The sequence below is a fragment of the Gossypium hirsutum genome, chromosome D12 (genome assembly GCF_007990345.1).
Source record: "Gossypium hirsutum isolate 1008001.06 chromosome D12, Gossypium_hirsutum_v2.1, whole genome shotgun sequence".
NCBI classification, from domain to species: Eukaryota; Viridiplantae; Streptophyta; class Magnoliopsida; order Malvales; family Malvaceae; genus Gossypium; species Gossypium hirsutum.
Genome location: NC_053448.1, coordinates 1334397 through 1356905, shown reverse-complemented (window position 1 = coordinate 1356905; position 22509 = coordinate 1334397). Strand labels below are relative to the sequence as shown.

The following is a 22509-nucleotide window of genomic DNA, read 5'->3' as shown; positions in this document are numbered from 1 at the left end:
TAGAGAGCCAAAAAGTTGCCAAATATTTTTAATTTACCTTCTGATGTTCATTTTCTGGTTTATGAAACTAATTCTATTGAGATCAATTCCCAACTTCTTCTCGAGACTCGTGAAGGATTCTCCATAAAAGGAGAAAAAGTAGAACGTGCCTTGAAATTTTCTTTTTTACGTTGAGCTCAGCTTGGATGCAAGATTCTTTAAGAAATGGTGGTTGATGATGGATCGAGAAACAAATGAAATTAAAAATCTCATACTACAAAACATTCCATTGAAAAACATGCTAAAAGGACAATATGTACAACAAAACCATGATAATGTAAGAAGCAACAGGAAAATCAAAAGGACATGTGTTTCTTTCTAAGCTGTCTAATGAACAAACCAACAACTTGATCTTATTCATAAGAGGGAAAAAAAAAACAATACTATTTCTTGCAGAACAAAAGATGGTGGTATATGCTTCAAAGGAAGACAAGTTTTAGATTTACAGTCGCCAAAAACGCAGCCCAAGCCAAACAAGGCATAACCGAGTTACCAGCAATCGGATTCACCTTTCCAAAATCTCTTGAACACCCGACCAAGGTCCCAACCATCGCCAAACTCACAAGCAACCCAGCCCAGCTAGCTCCCATCCAAAGCACAGTCGGATGCCAAGCCATACTCAATCCTAAGTAACCCAAATAAAGAGACAAAGCCGTCGGTTTAACGTGGAACCCACCTTCAACCCAAACAAACCAAGCCGACAGCCCCATCACGAAGCTCGAAGCCAAGCAACCTGTATGTAAAAGCCACAAAGGAGGGAACCAGAAAGGTTTGGCTAAAGAGGCGTAACCACGACCTGAACCAAACAAGTATATGTTTAACAAGGTGAGAGACAAAGGGAAGGAAACTGCTATGACTAGTGATCTTAGCCCACGTTTGGCCATTGCCATTCTTTTTTCTCGCCTGTTTGCTCTGTTCTTTTCGTTGGAGGTGGTGGTGGCAAAACGAGGGTCATCCCTGGAACGGTGTTTGAGATTCTGGGATTCCATGGAAGATGATAATTGGTGTCTGAGTTTTATGATGAGAGAGGGATTTCAGGGGAGGGGGTTTATAAAGAGGAGAGCGTACGGAAGGGAGGAAAAGGAGGTGACAGGTGGGGGGAGGGAAGTGTTGAGGACAGTGATGGTCACACACGTGGATGAGAGACGTGGCTCCTTTGGTTCTTGGGGGACGGCTTTAGTGTCGACAAAAAATCTAGTGCTTTTTGGAAAGAGACAACACAGCTTTGATGGATTTGTAATAGGATAACCATCGGTAATTTATTAACCAAAAAAATAATAAAAGAACTGGATTTGTTCTGCTGCTGCATTCAACAGTTTTGGATTTAGCTTTTGTCTGCAAAAAAGGATCCCATGTTTTTTAAGCGGTAAAAGGTTTGTTTTTGGGTTTTGATACGTGTTAAGAGCTAAAGACTTGTCGGCCACTGTTGTTCTCGTGCCCAGTTATCGAGCTAAGACTTGCTACCTGCCCAATTATCAAACTTGCTCAATATGATCAAATTCATCCATCAAATTTTAATTAAATAGATTTTTTTCTAATTTTTAAAGATTGGGTTGATCGGCCCGTCAAACGGGACCAATTTGCAGGTGTAGCCCAAATTAAAAGGTCCACAATGAAACCCAAGTGTACCCAACTCTTTCATTTACCTCCGTTTGTTCTCTGAAAACTCAAGCATTCCAGTTTCTTCCTCCTTCGTCAAGCCAACACCAAATTCAACCCAAAAGCAAAAGCAGACATGGCAGTAAAAAATTCAACCTCTGCTCATGCCAAATGCTCTCGGAAAAAAGCTGCTGCTTCATCTTCTTTGATCCACAAATTCATGAAAAACCCCAAAACAACAATGGCGTTGGCTTTACTCATCATTGACTCCCTCCTTGTCTCCTTCATCATCGCTTACGTCCCTTGTAAGATAACCAAAATCCCATCTTCACTGTTTTTTTTTCTTTTCTCTTCCCCGTATAATTGAACTCACGGTGACTTCTCACGGTTTTTAATTTTCAGATACGAAGATAGATTGGGACGCTTACATGTCTCAGGTGTGGTACTTTTTTTTTTATACTAATCAAGCTAATTTACTTCATGGGTTAATTCGGATATTCGTTTTTATTTGATGGGATAATGTGGAATTAGTGTTTATTAAGATGACAGGTAAGTGGGTTTCTTGGAGGAGAAAGGGATTATAAGAACTTGAAAGGAGACACTGGACCGCTTGTTTACCCAGCTGGTTTCCTTTATGTTTATTCTGCTATTCAGTATGTTACTGGAGGACAAGTTTTTCCAGCTCAGGTGATCTTTATTGCTTAGTCAAATTGAATTTTCTTGTCTGTGATCTGTGCTTTATTTATGCTTACTTCCATTTTGTTTTTGGTTGCAGATTTTGTTTGGGATTTTATACATCATAAACCTGGGCATTGTCTTATTAATCTATGTAAAGACCGATGTGGTATGAAATTTGCTTTTGTTTACCGTTCAGGCATTAATATACGGCTATTTTTGCTTTTTGTTACTGATTACTTATATGATTTGGTATGTAAAGTTCATAAAGCTGATAAATATATTTCTTTGTCTGAGTGCTCTGAAAGTTCGAAACTAGCAAACTCGAGATTGGTGATTTAAATGAAAATGTTCTTGATCGTTAATGTTTCTTACTCTGTATTTCGTTGTCTTGGTTTTCTATATTATCGTTTACTGTTCTTAAAACATCTTTGCAGCTTCCGTGGTGGGCTCTTATCCTGCTTTGTCTTTCAAAGCGAGTTCACTCAATATTTGTGCTTCGTCTGTTTAATGACTGTTTCGCAATGACACTCCTCCATGCTGCAATGGGATCTATTCTTTTTGGATGGTGGCATTTGGGTTTGATTATTTTTAGGTACTATGCTCATTTTATCAGTAGCTTTTTCCCCTTCTAAGAAGGAAAAGAAAAGAAGTGGATCCTACTTTGCCTCTTTTTTTATGTGTAGTGCTGCTGTTTTGATAAAGATGAATGTCCTACTCTATGCTCCATCTCTTTTTATACTCATGCTAAAGGTGCATTAACTTCAGCTTGATTACTTTTTTCTAGTAATTAGCAACTAGGTTAGATATTATACTTAAACAGTTCTGTCTTTCTTTGTTATCACTTCTTATAACACAGGCTATGAGTATCAGTGGGGTAATATCAGCTTTAGCTGGTGCGGCACTTGTGCAGGTGTGTCAACTATTCCTCTTTGGCCCTTGAGGACTTATTATTAGCATTAAGAATTTCCTGTTAATCAAGATTTCTATTTCTATTTCCCTTCCTTGCTTTATAGATTACATTCTTTTCCTCTCTTAACACGGGAAGTAAATATAAATCTCCATGCATCTTAACTTATTTTCAATGTGGTTAGGTGAGTTGGACTACTGCACTTAATGTTTGTGGCAGGAGGCATTGCCTGCCAGTGTGTTGATTCTTTTCTACATACTCAGTAAAGGGTTCTGCAGATTGTGCTGGGGCTGCCATTTTTATTATCATTTCCAATTGAATATATATCACGAGCCTTTAATCTTGGACGTGTCTTCATCCACTTCTGGTAATTTTATAGTATTGAAAATGCTCACCCTGCCCCTTAGTTGCCGGTTACTAACATATTGACAGGATTAATCAGTGCCATTTCTCTGAATGGTGGTAAATAAAAATATTGTTTATGTAATTTTTCTTTTATTATTGATATTTCAAGTAATATTAGCTTGATAGCCCCATCAGCTTGGTTACATATTAGGTTTTCTTTTGTGCATAGGACTACATATTGTATTGCTAGATCAAAACATGACCTAAAGAATTCTGAACTTGATAAATTTGTTCTTTATAAATCATTTTGATAAGAAATTATTTCTTTGATCTCCTTAAGGATTGTGTGCCCTTTTGCAGTCAATGAACTTAAATTTTAAACTCATGCAAAAGCACTCCACGGTGCATATGCGTTATAATGTTTGTTCTGTTACTGCTTTTGAGGGTATTAAACATATTTTGAGTAGTTCAATTCTTAATATAAACTTGCCTCTGAAAAATATAGCTTTTCATACAAAGAGCTGTATAGATTTTAGGGGTCAGGAGTACTGTTCTTTAGTAACTTTTTGAAGGGATAAAGGGTTTTCTTTTAGCCAATTAAGCGATAAAAGTTCAAGATGACATCTCCTAACAGGTGGTGGTTATATGCATGAGCATGCTTGTCGTTTTGTATGTTAGAGTGGTCTGCACTTTGCACTTCATTGTTTTTCAGACAACTTTTTCTGTATTTTACTTGCACAACGATGGGTGTTGTTGAGTTCTAACTTTGATATTTATCCTTTGGCTAGGTCTGTCAACTTCAAGTTTGTTCCCGAACCAATTTTTGTGTCAAAGGAATTTGCTGTCTCTTTGCTGATTGCTCACCTTGTATTACTCGTGGTATTTGCTCATTATAAATGGTGCAAGTAAGTGAAATGGCTTATGTTCTCAGTAAAAAGCGATAAACATGTGATTATGAATAATTTTTTTTTTTCAGGAAAATGTAATTTGGGGAATGTTTGTGTTATTTATCATAAAATTTCTAGTTTTTAGCCTTTTAGGCTATATTGTTGCCTTGTATCTTGTATTCATCATGTTGATTGCTCTTATATACGGCTTGCAGGCATGAAGGTGGGCTTTTTAAATTTTTGCGCTCGAGGATTAGTTTCTGTTCAATAACATCTGGCTCTGCATGGCCGAAAACCCTCAAGAAAGAACGTAAGTTGTGACCCTTCCATGGATTCTTTTTTGAAAAGAATCCCTTTATTCCTTCTGTTCCTCTTCATTGCAATACTAAACTTGGTGGAAATGAATCCAGATATCGTGACAACGATGTTTGTTGGAAACTTCATCGGCATTATATGTGCCCGTTCATTACATTATCAATTCTACTCGTGGTAAGTGTTGTGCTATAGTACAAGTATCTGGATAAGCACTTTTCTAGTTTATGTATAATCGGTTCTTTCTCTACATAAATCTTATACATGGAATCAGACCATTTCTGATCCCTCATCTGATTGCAGGTATTTCTATAGTTTGCCTCACCTTCTGTGGATAACACCTTTCCCTACGTTGCTTCGGTAAATTCTTTATCCCCAACGCGGATTTGAATAAAACTGGTTGCAGTTAGTTCCTTGCAATAATTCATGAATATTTTGTTTGTACAGCGTGTTGATTTTCGTAGGAATCGAGCTGTGCTGGAACATATTTCCATCAAACTTGTATTCGTCTCTCCTACTCCTTTGTCTTCACTTACTTATACTGTGTGGTTTATGGTATTCTATGGCCGAGAATCCTTACGAGAGCAATAAATCAGATAGTCGAAAGGTAAAATGAAGCGCGCGGCCAGCACATTTGATGAACTGTTTTATCAAAAGCTTTTTACGAGGTGGGAATCCAGGCAAACCGTATCTTTCTTTCTTAAATTCTTAATTTACACTTCACACGTAGGAAGAGGTATAGATGCATGTGTGAGAGTCACGTGCCTAGAATCATGATGTACTTTCTTTTGTTTGGGCCAGTAATCATCATGTACTTCAGTTGGATGAAATGCTTGCCTGAACTTTCTTTATTTTAGCAATTGATGAATGATGATGAATCCATTCCCTTGAGAAAAATACACTACGCTGAGACTTTCACTTGAAGGGATCCATTACTTAATATTTGAATCTTGAATCCACTAGGCGCTCCCTCACTCGCTGAATTTTCCCATTTCGCATTCACAGAAATACCCTTCACATTTTGTATTTTTTTAAAAAAACCTTAATTAAAAAATTGGTAAATCACATGAGAGAGATGCGATAATTACAAATTTGAACATTGCTTCCAAAATATTTCTTTTTCATTAAATTTTTTTTAAAAAAATTGTTCATATTTTTATATAAAATTTAGAATAATAATATATTACCTAATTACCATTCCTTTAAAAAAAAAAATTTATTACATAATTTAAATATAAACTATATATCACGAGGGAGTGGCAATTGCGTAAATAAAAGGAGCAAGCCGGGATGAAAAGGGAAGGGTACCATCAGCCTATAAAAAAAGGAGAGCGAAGCCACAAATTTTAATTTCGCCCAAGTTTTCAAATTGAAGCTACGGGTCGGGTTAGCAACGGGGGAGCATCCAAAGATCCACTGCAAAACAATGGTTAATGTTACTCCCTTTCCTTTCCTTCTTCTTCTTTCTTATTTTTTTTACAATAATTTGAACTGATAATCTTCTTCATTATCACTTTGCTCCAATCCTTTTTAGTTACCCAGAACGCTACGATCTAAACTCATAATCCTCATTGTTCATAAAGGATTTTGAAATAATGAGCGACTTGATTTAGATCCTTTTTTTTTCTCTAAAACTCGTGGATCTTTATGGATTTTGACGCTTCATTTGGATTTTATTATTATATATTTGATTTAGTCACCTTTATTTTTTTGGATTAAAAATGTTTGTGCTTGAAATGCTGGCGTTCGTGTTTTAATTTATGGGGGCTCTATTATTAGTTTTAGTGTAGTTTTTATTACTTTTTTTAGGTTTTACTTGTTCTGATACCCGAACTTTAATTAATGGCGTAGAACTCCTTGTTCTTGTTGTTTTTTTTTCCTTTAGCAGCTTCCGCCAAGGTTCAAAAGAAATTCTGATTATTTGTGTAAAGTTCGTTATAGTACATTTTCAGCGCAGTTAAGGATTTAATTTTGTTGTAAGGTCATATGCTAATGATGTGTGGTATGGCCGCTGACTGTTATACTCTTTGTAGGATGGGCAAAATTCGGATGACTCAAAGCAAAGCACTGCTGATATGACTGTTTTTGTGAGTTCCTATTCTCTCTCTCTCTCTCTCTCTATATATATATAATTATAACATGAACAAGAACTGCTTTTAATGTATGTTTTCTTGCTAGCACCAGGAGGGCATAACCATTGCCTGTTTTGATTAATTAGGAACATTTTAGATTGCCTAGTCGGATAATAGTCTCTAATGGATGTAAATCAGCAGTGATTTGCTTAGGTTTTTTATTTTCCCTTACTTATATAAGTCTTTGATAATGATCTCTTGGAATTTTGTAGGTGCAAAATCTTCTTCAACAAATGGTGAGTGAGTTATAGTTGGACCCTCTCTTGTTGGATTTTATGTCTGTATTGACAAAGATTTTATTTGCAGCAATCTAGGTTTCAAACAATGTCTGATTCCATTATCACCAAGAATATCCTTTCACATGTTCTTTCATAAGATAACAACTTCGTCAAATATATCAAATGTCACTAGTAACTGGTTTGTCGTATTTGGTAATGAAAAAATTGTCTAGTTTTCTTGTTGAGCTTTTAATTTTATTGTTACATAAATAGGTTGGATTGTCTAAATATTAGTTATGTACATTTGCCAACTTATGGGGAAATCTTAGATTATAAGACTAAGATGCTTTTTGAGACAATGATGTGAACCTCTATCTAATAATTGTTATGCTGGCCAGATTTGAAGAAGTTCAAAACTTGGTCATGTTTCACACTATTATTAGCATTTCTTTAAATGAAATTAGTATTACCTTTTAGCGTGGGACAACTATTGTTTACTTAACTCCTAAGCACTCGACGACATGGGAAACCGTATAAACGAATTGGAGCAAAGCATCAATGACCTAAAAGCAGAGATGGGAGTGGAGGGCACTTCATCTCCGTTAGACCCATCGAAGCAAAAGTCGGATGAAGCAAAGCAAGATGAGGGGTCAGCATAAAACTTGGCCAGAAACTACCACTTGCAGTTGATTATGATTGTATTATCTGGTTTGTTTTTGAGACAAACTAAATATATTGTCAAGAGAGGGACATTACTGAGAGTCCCCCCTTTCCTATTTTAGTTGTACTAAGTATGTTTCATCTGTGAAACTGTGAGAAAAAAGAGTTATCTGCCTTGAAACACCAATAGATGCACTGGTTGTTTGGCGAATTATGGAGGGAATTAATGAAAATATGATATTGTTGTTAAGTAACATTCCTGCTTTATCACAGTGCAAAGCTAATAGATAAACTGCTTTATTCATTTCAGTCTAGATGTCTATGGTGCAGGCAGGTGATTCGGTCGCCGATGCTTGGAAGCTTTTAGCTAAGTTTTAGGGCAGGAATCAGGCAAAAAATTCCACCGGGCCTGGTGACGTTGCCGGTTGTAAACAAGATCTTCAAGAGCTATAGTTCAAAATATGGATATGCAAGGGAAGTGACATCCTCCGGTACGATGTTAGTGGTAGTTCGATTCTCTGCTCCAAGTTGCAGTGGCACTATCAACCCTTCATCTTTCAGTTGTGCAGTAAGGTTGTGAAAGTATAAGGCGGCAGTGTTAAATAGGCCTTGTCGTTGAGTGGTGGTCAGATAATTCCATTTGCTGCTGCCTCGTTGGCTAATAAGAAAATGAAGGCAATCATTTTACATGAAACATATACTAGCAATTTTCTAATTAATGAAATCACATATGACTATAATTTTATATAAATGAGTTTATAATCATATCATGTGGTTTGTTATGAGTTTCATATATGTAAAAATCAATGTTCTAGAATCGGTTGAATTGAAAATAGGCAATTCAATTGGTATCGTGATTATTAATAGTTTTAAGGTATGTTACGAGCTTTTATTTATTTATTTTTTAGCGTAAGGATGTAGAAAGTCTTTCAATTTTTTCAAAAGAAGAAATTAAGTCTCAGGGTACTTCAATTATTAAAATGCATCAAAAAAATTCTTTGATTATTTCCCAATTTTTTTCTTTTATTTTTCGGTTATCTTCACCATGCAAAAATGATAAAAATTTATTAGAATCAATAAATATGTGAAAAATATAGAAAACTATTTAAAATTTATTAAAAACTTGTTAAAAATATAAAATTTAATCTCCGCCAAGTGTTACATCATGGTGAAAAAAAAAGATAAGATATTATTATAATCAATAAAAATAATAAAAACATATAGGGAGAAAATATAAAAATTATTAAAATTTTATATAAAATATAGAAAATATTTAATATTTATTAAAAAAATACAAAAAAATATTAAAAACCTAATGAAAATAGTTGTAAATTTGAGCTTTCTACATGTATCAATAAAAAATAAAAGAAAGGTTGAAACTGTCCCATTGAACCTTTTATTCTCATACGTATATCTTGAGAGTTAAGAAGCTAAGGTGAGTAATATTAAAGAAGGTATTAAATTGGGAGAAAGAAATTGAAGAAAACGTATAAAGAAGTCTAGGACTTTCGGTGTTTTTAATAAATTTCTATATATTTTTTTTTATACTTTTAACAAATTTTTATAATATTTTTAATATTTTCATTTTAATTTATTTATATGTTACTCGAATTCCAAAGCTGAATATTAAAAAATATATAAAAAAATAAATATTTAAAGAAAATTAATTAACTACCTACTTTAACCTTCTCAAGTGCTTAATAAAGAGCTGGTTTATGTTTTTTCTTCAACCATTGTGTGAAAATATATGCAACAATGTCATGTATATGTATTCACCTAATATATTTTTTATATATATATGAAGAAAATTATTTAGTTTTCCTAAAAATATCATGGAACAAAGTCAATGAGGTTTATATTAACAAATTAAATAAATTTTTTATAGTTTTTATTTTTTTTTCTAAATTAATTTTTTTATAAGTTTACAATTTATTTTATATTTTCTGTATTTTTATAATTTTTTTTATTTTAATAAAAGTTCATCATTTTTTCGTCATGTGTCACAACCACAACGTGGCATGTGATGAAGATAACTGATAAGAGAAAAAACTAGGACATTAACATTAAAGTTAATGGTCAATTGTTAAATTTAACTGTCAAAGAACATTTTTTTATGCATTTTAGTAATTTAAGTACCTAATTGAGTGCAAACAAAAAAGTAGGGGCTTAATTAATTTTTTTAAAACAATTCGAAGGCTTTTTACACCATTAAGCCTTTATTTTTTTTACTTTGGCCTATATTTGTTGTTCAAAATCTAGAATTTGTGTTTGGTGCTCAATCATGGAAATGAAGGACATAAAAAAAATTGAAAAACCTTTGTTTTATCAACCAATAAATATACCCGTACAAAACCTGAAAAATCATTAACTAATGTCAAAAAAATATCTTACTCCACAAGAAGACGAGGGATTATAAGTTCCCCATAAATCACAATGTATTCATTCAACAATGCTCGATGCTTTATTATTACTTAAAGGAAAAGACTCCTTAGGCTACTTAGCACAAGGACACACTTCACATGCTTTATTTAAATGTTTCCTATACTTACTAACAAAAGAAAGTAATTTGACTATTTTTCTGGAAGGATGTCCCAAACGCTTATGCCATAACTTCATCCAAGATGAATCCACAACTGAAGCCGCTTTAACATTTACAATTTAGTTTTTTTTCTTAATTAACTATTCAAACATAAATATTACTGAACCAAACTTTAATACGACACTCTAATAACCTCTTAAATATTAAATAAATAATATTTACGAACATGCACGTCAAATTTTATGGTCCCAAAACCATTGTTTCCAACATCATTGGAAACGGTCTGTTACAACTCTCCCTCTTAGGAAATTTCATCATCGAATTTTTTTTATCTAAGAATAAGTTTAGATATTATGACTTCATTGATTATTCTATTTCCCATGTAGCTTCCTCAATACCTTGTCGGTGTTATAAAACTTTCACTAGCGGTACCCGTTTATTACGAAGTTCCTTCACCTCTCAAGCTAAAATTGCTATCGGTTCTTCTGAATACGACATATTAGGCTATAATTCAATATTGTTGGGAGAAATCACATGTAAAGGATCTGACATATATCGTCTCAGCATCGAAACATGAAAAAAGTTGCGAATCTTTTCAAGGTCGGGAGGTAATGCTAATCTATAAGCTACAAGGCTGATTCGCTCGACAATCTCATACGACCCAATAAACCTTGGACTAAGTTTCCCTTTTCTGCCAAACCGTAACACTTTTCTCCATGGGGAGATTTTCAAAAACATGTTGTCACCGATATGAAATTCAATGTCTTTTCTTTTCAAGTCTGCGTACGATTTCTGATGGTCAGAGGCGACTTTCAAATAATCTCGAATAACACAGACTTTATCTTTAGTTTCTTAAATAAAATCTGTCCTAACTAACTTGCTTTCACTCAATTCTAACCAGTATAATGAATTTCTACATTATTGTCCATATAAAGCTTCAAATGGTGTCATTTTAATACTAGACTGATAGTTGTTATTATAGGCGAATTCGGCTAACGACAAATAATTTTCCCAACTACCTTCAAACTCAATGATACAACACCGTAACATGTCCCCCAGAATCTATATTACCCATTTCGACTATCCATCTATCTGCGGATGAAACGCTGTATTGAAATTAAGTTTAGTGCCCGGATCCTCATGAAGTTTACCCCAAAATCTAGAAGTGAATTTTGAGTCTCAATAAAAAATAATAGACAACGGCACTCTGTGCAATCTGACAATCTTGGATACATACAACTCAGCTATCTTTTCAATGAGTAGTCTGTTTTGATCAGAATAAAATGAGTTGATTTCTTCAATCTATCAACAATAACCCAAATCGAGTCTTTCTTCTTCGGTGTCAAAGGCAATCTAGATACAAAATCCATTGTGACTTGCTCTTATTTCCATTCAAGAATCATAATAGGCTGTAATAATCCAAACGAAACATGATGTTCGACTTTCACCTATTGACATACCAAACATTTAGCTGCAAAATCAAAAATCTCTCATTTCATTCTTGGCCACCAGTACATCTGTTTCAAGTTACAAAACATTTTAGTACTACCCAGATTAATTGAGTATGTACTACTGTGAGCCTCAGATAAAATGTCTCGCTTCAATTCTGGATCATTCGGAACGCACAATCGATTGTGAAAGTATAAGGTACCATCATTACCAACACTAAATTCAGTAGATTAGTCGTTTTGAATCTGTTCTCATTTAGCTAGCAATTTCGAGTCTTCATTTTGCAACTCTCAGATTTTCTAAAGAAACAACGATCTAGCTTTCAATTTAGCTAAAATAGATCTGTTGTGATTTAAGGTCAATTGAGCGTTCAACGCTTTCAGTGCAAATAGATACTTTCGACTTAATGCGTCAGCTACAACATTAGTTTTCCCCAGGTGATAATCGATTATCAGATCATAATCTTTCAACAGCTAAAGTCATCTTCGTTGCCTTAGATTTAATTCTTTTTTAATCATAAAATATATTAGGCTTTTGTGATTAGTATAAACTTGACATCTCTCGCCGTACAAGTAATGTCGCCAAATTTTCAAAGCAAAAACTATCATGGCCAGTTCTAAATCGTGAGTCAGATAATTTCTCTTGTGTGGTTTAAGTTGTCGAGAAGCATAAGCTATAACCTTTCCGTCCTGCATCATTACACAACCTAACCTACTAGGCAATGCATCATTGTAAACAACATATTCTTTCCCAGATTCAGGTTGAATCAATACTGGAGCTTCTGTCAATAAAGCTTTTAATTAGTCAAAACTCTGTTGAAATTTATCTGGCCAAATAAAATTGACATTTTTCTGCAACAACTTTGTCATTGGTAAAGCAATTATGGAGAAATTTTTAACAAAACATCAGTAATAACCAACTAAGCCTAGAAAACTACTGACCACCTATAAATGTACTATTGTTTACAAAATAAATAAAACACCAAAAATATAAGAACTGAGAACGACAATGTCCTTAAGTGCATGGGTCAAATTGTAATATAATTTATACAATGAAATACTTGGAAGTATTCTGAGGATCGTACCCAAGGGAGAGGATGGAATAAATAATGAAAATACTTTTACAATAACAAGTCTAAGTAGTAATAGTTAATTTCTATATTGCGATAAAACATAAAATAGATTGATAGATAAAAATAAATAAACAACGAAAAGAAATAAAATAGAGAAAAGTAAACAAATGAAATAGATCGATAAACCAATCAGGAAGATTAACTTGCTTCAGGGTTTGCAACTAACTCCAGATTATGGGTTTAGAGTGGATTAGTCATCGATTAACCAACTATTATCTCCCGACCTCTAATTAGCTTACTTGAATGGTTGATACTTGTTTATCTCCTGACCTCACTTTCTCAACCAAGATAAATTATAATTTACTCGGTTCGACTTATCTTTTGATCTCATCTAGCCTATGATTACTTATTAGGGTTGTCAAACCTAATAGTTTAAGAACACATAATTTATACCAACTAATTCATCTCAAGAAATCCCAAATCCTTCGTTAATCACATCCTTATCCACTAGTTATCTCCCCTAAGGGATTTAGCCACTCATATTGTTCATAATTTCAACTTCAATTGAATAAACCATGTGAGAAGCTCGATCGATTCAGAGAAGAAAAGAGATTTGAATAATCATGGATTGAATATTGAATGGGAAACGAAAAAAATCTCTTGATTGGAATAACGAAATAAAATGAATGTAAAGAAAATTATAAACTGAGTAATTTAATAAAATAAGCAAGTCCTTGAATCAAAACTGATTCAAGAAGAAAAACAAAAAAAGTATTTAAAAAGCCAAAAAGAAAATAAACTAAAACTAATTCTAAACTACAAGGGTTTTTGAAGGCTTCTAAGATGATTTGATCACATTCAACCTCTAATGTCTTATTTATAGAGGTGTTGGCAACACAAATTATGTCTTTGGTACGTCTTAGGTCTTCGAATAAGTTTGATTGTGCACATCTTTTGTGGACCTCGTCCCATTAAAATCTTTCGGCTTCGGGACATCTACCTTAGGCTTGGGTGCCACAACCAACACCTCATTGCCCAAAGCAGCTTTGTAGATAAGGAGCTCCCCCTTGAGTTCCTCCATATTTTCCTTCAAGGCTGACACCATGGCTTCGAGAGAATCATGCTTCTTAGTTAGCTTCCCCAAAACAATATTGAAGACCCATTGCATCGAATCTACAATTTTAGTGAAGAAAAAAATCACTAAAATTATAAAAAGTAGTCACTAGAACCTCTGTCATTATTGTATTTGTGGCAATTGTTACAAAGTTGTCACAATTATTAAATTTTTTTGTCTAAATTTTCGACACTAAAATTGTAAGCAATTGTGACAAAAATAAATGGTCACAATTATTATTTTGTTTGTGGCCAAATTTTTTACACTAAATCATAAGCAATTTTTTATAAATATAAATGGTCATAATTATTCATTTTTTTGTACCATATTGTCGACACTAAAATTGTAAGCAATTGTGACAAAAATGAATGGTCACAACTATTCAATTTGTTTGTGACCAAATTTTCGACATTAAAATCATGAGCAGTGTTATGACAACATGAAATGGTCACAATAGTTCTTTCTATTGATACTAAAATTTTCAACTTTGGAAATAATTTTGTAGCAAGAAAAGTTATCAACAATAGCAAAAAATATTGTTGTCACTTCTTTATTTTATTAGGGACAAATATCTCTTATTTAGGCTAATTGAGTCTTAACTCGATTGACATAGATATTATTGTTAATATAGCTCGATTGGCATAGATATTATTGTCAATGTAAGAAGATATGGATTCGAATATGTTAAAGCACATTATTCTCCTATTTTAGGTTGGGATACGAGTGTATAAACTTGAATGTAAAAAAAAAATCCATCCCCAAAATAGTATTGCTGTTCTATTTTTTACTTTCTAAAAAACCTCTGCCTATTTACCTTCTTCTATTTTATTTTATTTTATTACTTTTAAATGGATAGATTTTTTTTTTTTACATTCATCCCCAATCTTCAACTAGTCTCCCGTATTTTTATTTTCAATAATTTAGCCTTTTTTACATTTTAAATTTAAAAATTCAAGTTCAATTATTAATACTGTTAAATTTTTTTAAAATTTGTTAGTATGTCATTTTGAAAATAAAAACAAATCACTTAATAACCATGTAGCAAAAAGAAAAAACAATGTAACAAAAATGATATTATAACAGACCTGAATTTAATATAAGAATTTTAATAATGTTAACAAATGCATTTTTAAATCTAAAAAGTAGATGGACTAAATTCTTAAAAATAAAAGTATATGGACAAATTCCAAATGTATGAAGAGGACAGAGACTTAGAGCATGTTTTAACCATTAATAGAATATAAAATAATAAAAACATCGATGAAATGATAATATTAAAAGATATGTAACTTAAACTTAACTAGTAATTTTATCACACACGTATGCGTGTGGAAATCACATTTTTTGAACATAGGTATACGCCATTAAAATAACACCCAACAAATAATGAAATATGTAGTTTGAAATTAAAAATAACATATATGCAATATGTACGAATTAAAATAAAATAAAATTTAAATTGTGAGTAAAAAAAATTAAATAGGTAAATATATCTGATTAAGAATATTAAATGTACTCTAATTGCTTTCAATATTTTATTTCCATTTAGCATGTTAAAACGCTGTAACTTATTTTGCATATAGAAGAGTATTTTAATTATTTCTCTAACCGAGTTGATATACAATTAACTCGTGGGTGAAAAGTTTTTTTGTGTAAAAATATTAAAATTAATTAAAAACTCAAAATGCTAGTGTCATGATTTAATATCTTATACCATATGTGAGTTTTTATTTGTTTTATTAAAAATATAAAAAAAAAACTTACTCTTCAAATTACTTTTATTTTTCAAATACAACTTTATAAAAAAAATAGTAAAACATTGGTCCAGATTCAAATTAACTTTTTATAATATTTAGTTATTTTTTAATATTTTGTAATTTTTAATTTTTAATAGTTTTGTACCCATTTAGAATGAATTTGGACAATTTGTTGTCTAGAATTAAATGAATTTGGACAACCATTTATCCAAATTCATTCTAGATGTATATATTTTCATTAATTTTAAAATAATATTTTAAAATCTTTAAAAAAATTCAAAATTTTTTGCTAACATGGCATGCGACATCAGCACCGTTAACAATTAAACTGGTCAACTGAAGGTTTCCATTAATAGAAGAACCTAGTTGAATTCTTTTTATCATCGAGTCTCTATGAGGTGCTGAGAGGGTCTTTGATAATTTTTCATTGCGAAGGAATACCTTTTTTTAAATGAAATAGCAGTTACATCCTTATATTCTATCAATTTGTCTAAAAGGATACTGATTGTTTTGGATGAAATAAAAATTTATTTAATTTAAAATGAAAATATTAATATCCAAAATAAACTTATAAATTAAAATTATACCCACATTTGTTTACCAAAAAAACTACAAAATAGTTTTAATTATTGATGAATTGGTTGTGGTAATTGGATTTTGTCCCAATTACACATTTAAAGTGATGATTTACTTGTGATATAATTTAAATTGTCACAATTATATCATTATAAAAATTATAAAAAGTAAATTTTATAGTGACAAAAATTGTAAGGTCAAAATAATAGTTAATAATAGTTACATTTCCTGAAAAAAGAATTTAGTGACAATTTAAGTATTTCACTAGTGACAAATGAATTTGGTCATAATTATACACTTACTGTAACAATTTATTTGTGATGAAATTTAAACGTCACCGGAAAAAGTAAAATTTATAATGAAAAAAATTATAGTCACTGTAATGATTAATAATAGTGACTACCAAAAATGTTGTCGCTATTACATCATTTCTTGGGAAAAAGAATTTGACGCCAATTTTTAGCATTTTATTAGTGATTAATTGGTAGTGACCAATGGGTTTGGTAGCAATTGTACACTTATAATGATGGTTTATTTGTGATCTAATTTAAACCGCTACAATTACATCATTATAAAAATAACAAAAAATTATATCATCGCAAAAATGATTAAATGATGGTGACTGCTAGATATGTTGTCACTATTATATTATTTCCTGAAAAAATAAGACTTGGCGTTAATTTTTAGCATTTCAATAATGCTAAATTGGTGATTACCAAAAAATTTGGTAACAGTTATACACCTATAGAGACGATTTACGTGTGATATAATTTGATTCGATAGAAATATTGTCATAATAGTAACAAAATATTAACTACCTATAATTACTTATTTTATTATTACCATATGTAAAATTTGTTACATGTAAATTTTCTATTGTGACAACTATATCGTCACTAAAAACTTATTTGTTGTAGTGGATGTTGTGATGACCAATGCTTCAATGCTCTCAGCTAAGTTTTAGAGTACGGATCCGTCGAGGAAGTGCCCCATTTAAACCACGTGGAAAAAGTCCACCGGGCCTGCTGGCGTTGCCGGTTGTATATGCGATCCTCATGATCTCCCTCGCGGACCGTGCATATGCAAGGGAATTGACATCCCCCGGCACGACGTTACTCGTGGTTCTATTCTCGGCTCCGAGTTGCAGTGGCACAATCAAACCTTCATCTTTCACACCGCACCCCCCAAGTTGGTTAGCCAATTGTGCAGTAAGGTTGGTGAGATTCCCCACTGTGAAATTAAATGGCGGCACTGTTAAATTGACCCTGGCGTTGAGCTCTGCTCGAAGAGCTCCAAATACTCCACCCTCATAGAACGCAATTGCAGACAGCAGCTAAATAAGAAAAATGAAAAGCAGTGATTTGAGATTAGATTCAAAAGAAGGATGAGGGGAAGAGCCGGAGAGAGTAGTTACCTGTCGTTCATCGCTGCCGATAATCGAAGGCATAATTCCAGCGTAATATTGGTTTAGAAAAGAAGAAGCAAAAACAGCTGCGAACAGAAAGCTGTTTGTGTTGGCGTATGGATTGTATGGAGGATTCGATTTTTTAGTGTCATTCAAAATCAGGGTGAGAAAGATGTTATAAGCTTGTGGGCTTATATCCAGCTGTGGCATTGGAATTGGAGCATTTAGTAGAGTGGTGTTTACGATGGCCCTGCAAAATATTAAAAACCAAAAACCCAAATCCTTACGGCTATTTTTAACTCTAATAAACAGGGTTATTCAAAAATATATATGAAATGATCTCAACCTTAAATGACCGATACTAGCTAAACCAAATTCCTCAATTATCTTACGGGTAGCGTTGTCGAGATTAGCAACGGCAGCTCCGATGGGAGCAGGACCTTGGACTAGACCTGGTGATATATCGTTGATTCCTCGGTCAATTGAAGAACGTAAGAAAAGTTCTATTTTTAATATGAGAAAGTTCAATAAGAACTCAAATTTCTCTTTCGTGGAAGCCACTTCTTGTCTGCACTCAGGTGGTGGAAGAGAAACAGTATTCACCTTAATCATGGTGGACTGAAATGCTAAAAGCAGAAGAAAAGCATACAAGCATGGTCGACTAGCCATTTTTTTTTTTGAATTACTTAATTAAAACTTGCTTGTATGAGATTCAGGATGGGTTGTGATGATTATCAACTACATTGTTGGTCTCCTTTTATGGAGGGAAAAAAATCTGGTATTCCTTCAAGCATGTGACATTGACATTTAAAAAAAGGAAAATAAAATAAAAAAGTTGGGCTAACATTAATTGCTTGTTAAATGACATTTACATTGATATTAAAGGTTGGGTTTGGGCTAGGTCTAAATATAATATTAGAATACTTTATGTTTGATCAAGCCTGAATTAGCGCAAAATCTGAACTTAAAATTTTGTCTAAATTCACTCATATCTGTAAAATATTAACCCAAAACCATTCTAGGTTCCCCATATTATTTTTTATTTTAAAAAAAAATATTTATATTGTTTTATTTTAATATTTAATAATTTTATACATTTTTTATTTATTGAAAATTTTTATACAGTAATCTTAACATTTTTTAATGTTTACTTTAGAATCATATTATATATTTAGTATATGTTTATTTGTTTACTGTGTTTTAAATTACATAATATAAAATATTATAAACTTAAAATGGGTCGGGTCGGACTCGAGCCTTGAATGTTCAAGCCTGAGCCCGACCCATATTTTAAATAGGCCTAATTTTTTTACTCAAACCCATTTTTTGGGCTTAATATTTTGCCCAAATTTCGGGTGAGCCTTCAAACCTAGTCGAGTAGCCCAACACATAAACAGGTCTACTAGATATCAAATCTCTCACTATTTTTTATTTACAATTTTTTCAACAAATTATAAAGGTGTTTCTAATTTATCTTACACCAACTTTAAAATTTTCTTTAAAATAGTTTTTGATTTCATTATTAGAATGGTTACACATAATTAAAATATATTAATTTATTTCACAATTCAAATATAATAACAAATTTTAAAATCATATTTTAAGCATTTGTTGCATACCATACAATTTTACTTCAAGTAACATTATTAAAAAATAATTAGTCCCATTTCATTTGTGTTGCACCTTATTTTATAAATTTATTTTACAAATTTATTAAATAATATATTTTTAAAATTTTTAAAAAATATATATATTTACTGATTAAATGATAATTGATATAATTTATAATGAAAGTCTATTAATTTTGAAAAATAATTTTTAAAAAAATTAAAAAAGTTAGAAATAATTGATAATAAACTATTAAGTAATTAGATAAAACAATTTATCATTCGAAAATGAGTAAAAAATTCACTTATAAAGAACCATTGCTTTATATTTCATCGCCTTCGACATAATATTCGATAATATAATGATAAGCAACATTCACAATTATGTATTTATTATTAAAATTAAATAATAGTAAAACTATCGAATATCAAATAATAATGAAAATCACATTTTTTTTGTGATGGAAACAAAATCTATTAAATAATGCTAAAATATGATTTTTTTAGTAAAATTTTTAGATGTTATTTTAACTGAAAATGCATTGCTAGTGCATATATTTATAGGCTAAATATTAGTTTTAATTGGTATATAATTGTAACACTAATTAAGTCATAATTAATCTAAAATAATAAATATAATTTAACATGAATCTAAAGCTTAATTAAGTGATAATAATTATTTTATATTAATAATTTCTTATGAATATTATCATATTATTTATTTTATAGATTTTTAAAAAAATGAGAAAAAATGTCTTCACTTATATTTAGTGGTGGTTACAGCTCTTGTAAAACACATGTTTGACACGAGTTCAAACCCTATCACCCTTATCCCCCGCCCCCAATATTGTATAAAACAATAGAAGAAATAGATAATACAAAATACTAATCTTTAATTGATCGATTTTTTTATCTTAAGTTTTTAAATAGATACGAGTCATATTATTTGTGACGTCGGGATTTATGTTGAATTGAACCGGATTAATGAGATGCATAGTATTTATAAAAAAATATTTAATTTAATTTAATTATTAAATATATTTTATATTGTTTAAAGAAACACACACAAACATGAGTGACTAGTCATATTGTTTGATGGGTCAATGATTATCAAAAACACTTTTAGTCTCCTTTCTATGGAGGGGGAAATTGACATCCCTTCATACATGCCACGACGCAGACAACACGCAGGGATAAAGTCAAAACAACTTTTTAAGGGACCGAATAAAATTTTAATTTTTTATAATTTTTAAATGATTAAATCAAATTATTATAATTTTAGGGGGCTAAAGTGTAATTTTACTTTTATTAATTTAAAATTTTAAAATTTCTTTAAGAGCCTAAATAACAATTTTCTATTTTATAGGGGGCCGGAGCCCTTGCCAGTTCTCCTAAATTCACCTGTGACCACATGTAGGTTTAGCTAATATTAATTCAGTTAATAAATGACATATATTTATGTCTCTCACTTTTTTTCCTAAGCCATAATATATTTTATTAATAAAAAATTCAAAGAAAGAAAGAAAGAAAGAAAACAAATACAAACACAAACCTCAGCTAAAAACTTAGTTTGACTTCAAAAAATAAAATGAAATTTAAATTTTAAGTTAATCGAATTGAGTTATTTGATTTTCTTTTTTGCGTTAACTAGAATGAATAATTTGATTTTTTGAGTTTGAATTAAGTTGAATTTCACAATTCGAATAATTCAAATAATTTGAATAACTCAAACGATAGATTGATGTAAATACTCCCCTTGGTTCCTGTCAATTTCGAAAATGAATAAATTGGTCTCTTCCAACAAAAAAAATAATAAAAAATAAAAATAATCAAAATAATTTTAAAAATTTCAAAATATTTATTAAAAAAATCTAAAATGTCATTTTTTAAAATAATAAAATTAAATAATCTAAAAAATCTAAAGAATATATAAAAACGGTTTAAAAATTTAAAATTTTTTTTCTAAAAATACTAATTTTAAGGACCTAAATAGGTAAATTATCAAATCAAGTTTATGATACTAAACTATTTTTTTTCCTTATTTTACTTTGAAATAGTTTTAAAATACATACGGTTTCAAATTATTTGTTAACGTGAAATTGGTTATAAAGTAACAAGATTTTATTTTGACATGCATGTTAAATTTTTTAATTTAACTCAACTTGAATTCAATTTCACTCGACCTGATTCAAAAAAATTTCAAATTGAAATAAGATGACAAAATAATATTCATCAACTGGACTAACTCAATTTTTTCTACTTTATTCTATTTGATTCAACTCGATTCAATCAAACACTCGCCTCGATTCTAATAACATGCAAGAAAAGCATTGGTGATATGCTTGCTAAGCTTTTCTCCTTTTTTTTTTCTTTGGTAATTTTGCGAGGTAATCCTCTTCCATTTTATGTTTATTATATTATTATATGTTAGCATAATAATAATTTATTTTTATTATTAAATTTTTTATACAATTGTCTACTTGTATCTTAACTTTTTTTATCCTTAAATTGGAGTAAAAATACGTTTAAGCGCGATCAAATTCATATCGTTTTAGTTGTTGCAAACGCCAACTGAAAAATAGATTTTAAAAATATTTTGATATATCTGAAATTGTATTTTATATTTTTACTTTTGATTTAATTATTAAATTTTGAGTTAATTGTGGTTTAAAATTTTTTTTATTGTTGTAACTTAAAACATATTTTTATTTTGTTGAACAATTTCAACAGTATTACTTAATATTGATTACATGAAGAAAATAATTTAGAATCATTGCAACCCATGTATTAAGAATTAGTATACATATGTAAATGCTTGTATTGATTATATATATATATAATTAAGGGTAAACTATATTTTAGTTATTTAATTATTGATAAGGTTTTTATTTTTTATCATTCAATTATGAAAAGATACGAAATGATTATTCAAGATTTTAATTTTATCTTTTTTATCAGCCACCTGTCTATAATAAAATAATGATGTGTCATTTTTAAAAATGGTATAAAAATAACAAACTTAACTGGTAATGTTTACACATTATATCAATTTCATAATGATTTTAAAAATTTTAACCCCACTATTTATATATCATGTCAATTTAATCATTGTTGAGAAAAATTCAAATTTTTTTAAAAAAAGGGTAAACTACACCAATTACCTCTAAACTTTGTTTAAAGTTATATTTCGATTACTCAACTTTTAAAAGTTAC

General features: G+C 30.8%; 4 protein-coding genes across 5 annotated transcripts; 2 read left to right on the top strand and 2 right to left on the bottom strand.

Annotated features, from left to right (window-relative positions):
* Window positions 1–234: 234 nt before the first annotated feature.
* On the bottom strand, window positions 235–1183 carry LOC107940992 (translocator protein homolog). Its single transcript, XM_016874473.1, has one exon. It carries the CDS (start codon window positions 1026–1028, stop codon window positions 459–461), a length of 570 nt encoding a protein of 189 aa, XP_016729962.1. The 5' UTR covers window positions 1029–1183; the 3' UTR covers window positions 235–458.
* Window positions 1184–1674: 491 nt separating this feature from the next.
* On the top strand, window positions 1675–5664 carry LOC107940990 (dol-P-Man:Man(5)GlcNAc(2)-PP-Dol alpha-1,3-mannosyltransferase). Its single transcript, XM_016874471.2, has 13 exons — window positions 1675–1943; window positions 2041–2075; window positions 2188–2325; window positions 2414–2482; window positions 2751–2908; window positions 3000–3066; window positions 3173–3226; window positions 3502–3590; window positions 4357–4473; window positions 4671–4765; window positions 4866–4944; window positions 5071–5127; window positions 5215–5664. Exons 1-13 carry the CDS (start codon window positions 1775–1777, stop codon window positions 5381–5383), a joined length of 1296 nt encoding a protein of 431 aa, XP_016729960.1. The 5' UTR covers window positions 1675–1774; the 3' UTR covers window positions 5384–5664.
* Window positions 5665–5828: 164 nt separating this feature from the next.
* Window positions 5829–8027, top strand: LOC107940993 (heat shock factor-binding protein). Of its 2 annotated transcripts, none has more exons than XM_016874475.2 (5): window positions 5829–6196; window positions 6801–6854; window positions 7112–7135; window positions 7206–7248; window positions 7631–8027. In XM_016874475.2, the coding sequence occupies exons 1-5, from the start codon at window positions 6194–6196 to the stop codon at window positions 7774–7776; spliced, it is 270 nt and encodes an 89-aa protein (XP_016729964.1). In that variant the 5' UTR covers window positions 5829–6193; the 3' UTR covers window positions 7777–8027. The 2 variants fall into 2 exon arrangements, with proteins under 2 accessions (XP_016729964.1, XP_016729963.1); XM_016874474.2 differs by having other exon boundaries at window positions 6121–6202.
* Window positions 8028–17094: 9067 nt separating this feature from the next.
* LOC107939307 (desiccation-related protein PCC13-62) lies at window positions 17095–18488 on the bottom strand. Its single transcript, XM_041108132.1, has 3 exons — window positions 18036–18488; window positions 17699–17939; window positions 17095–17617 (listed from the first exon to the last, which is right to left on the bottom strand). The coding sequence occupies exons 1-3, from the start codon at window positions 18356–18358 to the stop codon at window positions 17234–17236; spliced, it is 948 nt and encodes a 315-aa protein (XP_040964066.1). The 5' UTR covers window positions 18359–18488; the 3' UTR covers window positions 17095–17233.
* Between the last annotated feature and the right edge of the window lie 4021 nt (window positions 18489–22509).

Coding starts and splice junctions, on each gene's coding strand:
- LOC107940990 (XM_016874471.2), top strand. CDS start 1,775: ATGGCAGTAAAAAATTCAACCTCTGCTCATGCCAAATGCTCTCGGAAA. Junction 1,944..2,040: donor CATCATCGCTTACGTCCCTT/GTAAGATAACCA, acceptor TTTAATTTTCAG/ATACGAAGATAGATTGGGAC. Junction 3,227..3,501: donor CTGGTGCGGCACTTGTGCAG/GTGTGTCAACTA, acceptor AGGGTTCTGCAG/ATTGTGCTGGGGCTGCCATT.
- LOC107940993 (XM_016874474.2), top strand. Junction 6,855..7,111: donor CTGCTGATATGACTGTTTTT/GTGAGTTCCTAT, acceptor GGAATTTTGTAG/GTGCAAAATCTTCTTCAACA. Junction 7,249..7,630: donor TGATTCCATTATCACCAAGA/ATATCCTTTCAC, acceptor ACTCCTAAGCAC/TCGACGACATGGGAAACCGT.
- LOC107939307 (XM_041108132.1), bottom strand. CDS start 18,358: ATGGCTAGTCGACCATGCTTGTATGCTTTTCTTCTGCTTTTAGCATTT. Junction 17,940..18,035: donor GCTAGTATCGGTCATTTAAG/GTTGAGATCATT, acceptor AATATTTTGCAG/GGCCATCGTAAACACCACTC. Junction 17,618..17,698: donor TCGGCAGCGATGAACGACAG/GTAACTACTCTC, acceptor TTTCTTATTTAG/CTGCTGTCTGCAATTGCGTT.
- LOC107940992 (XM_016874473.1), bottom strand. CDS start 1,028: ATGGAATCCCAGAATCTCAAACACCGTTCCAGGGATGACCCTCGTTTT.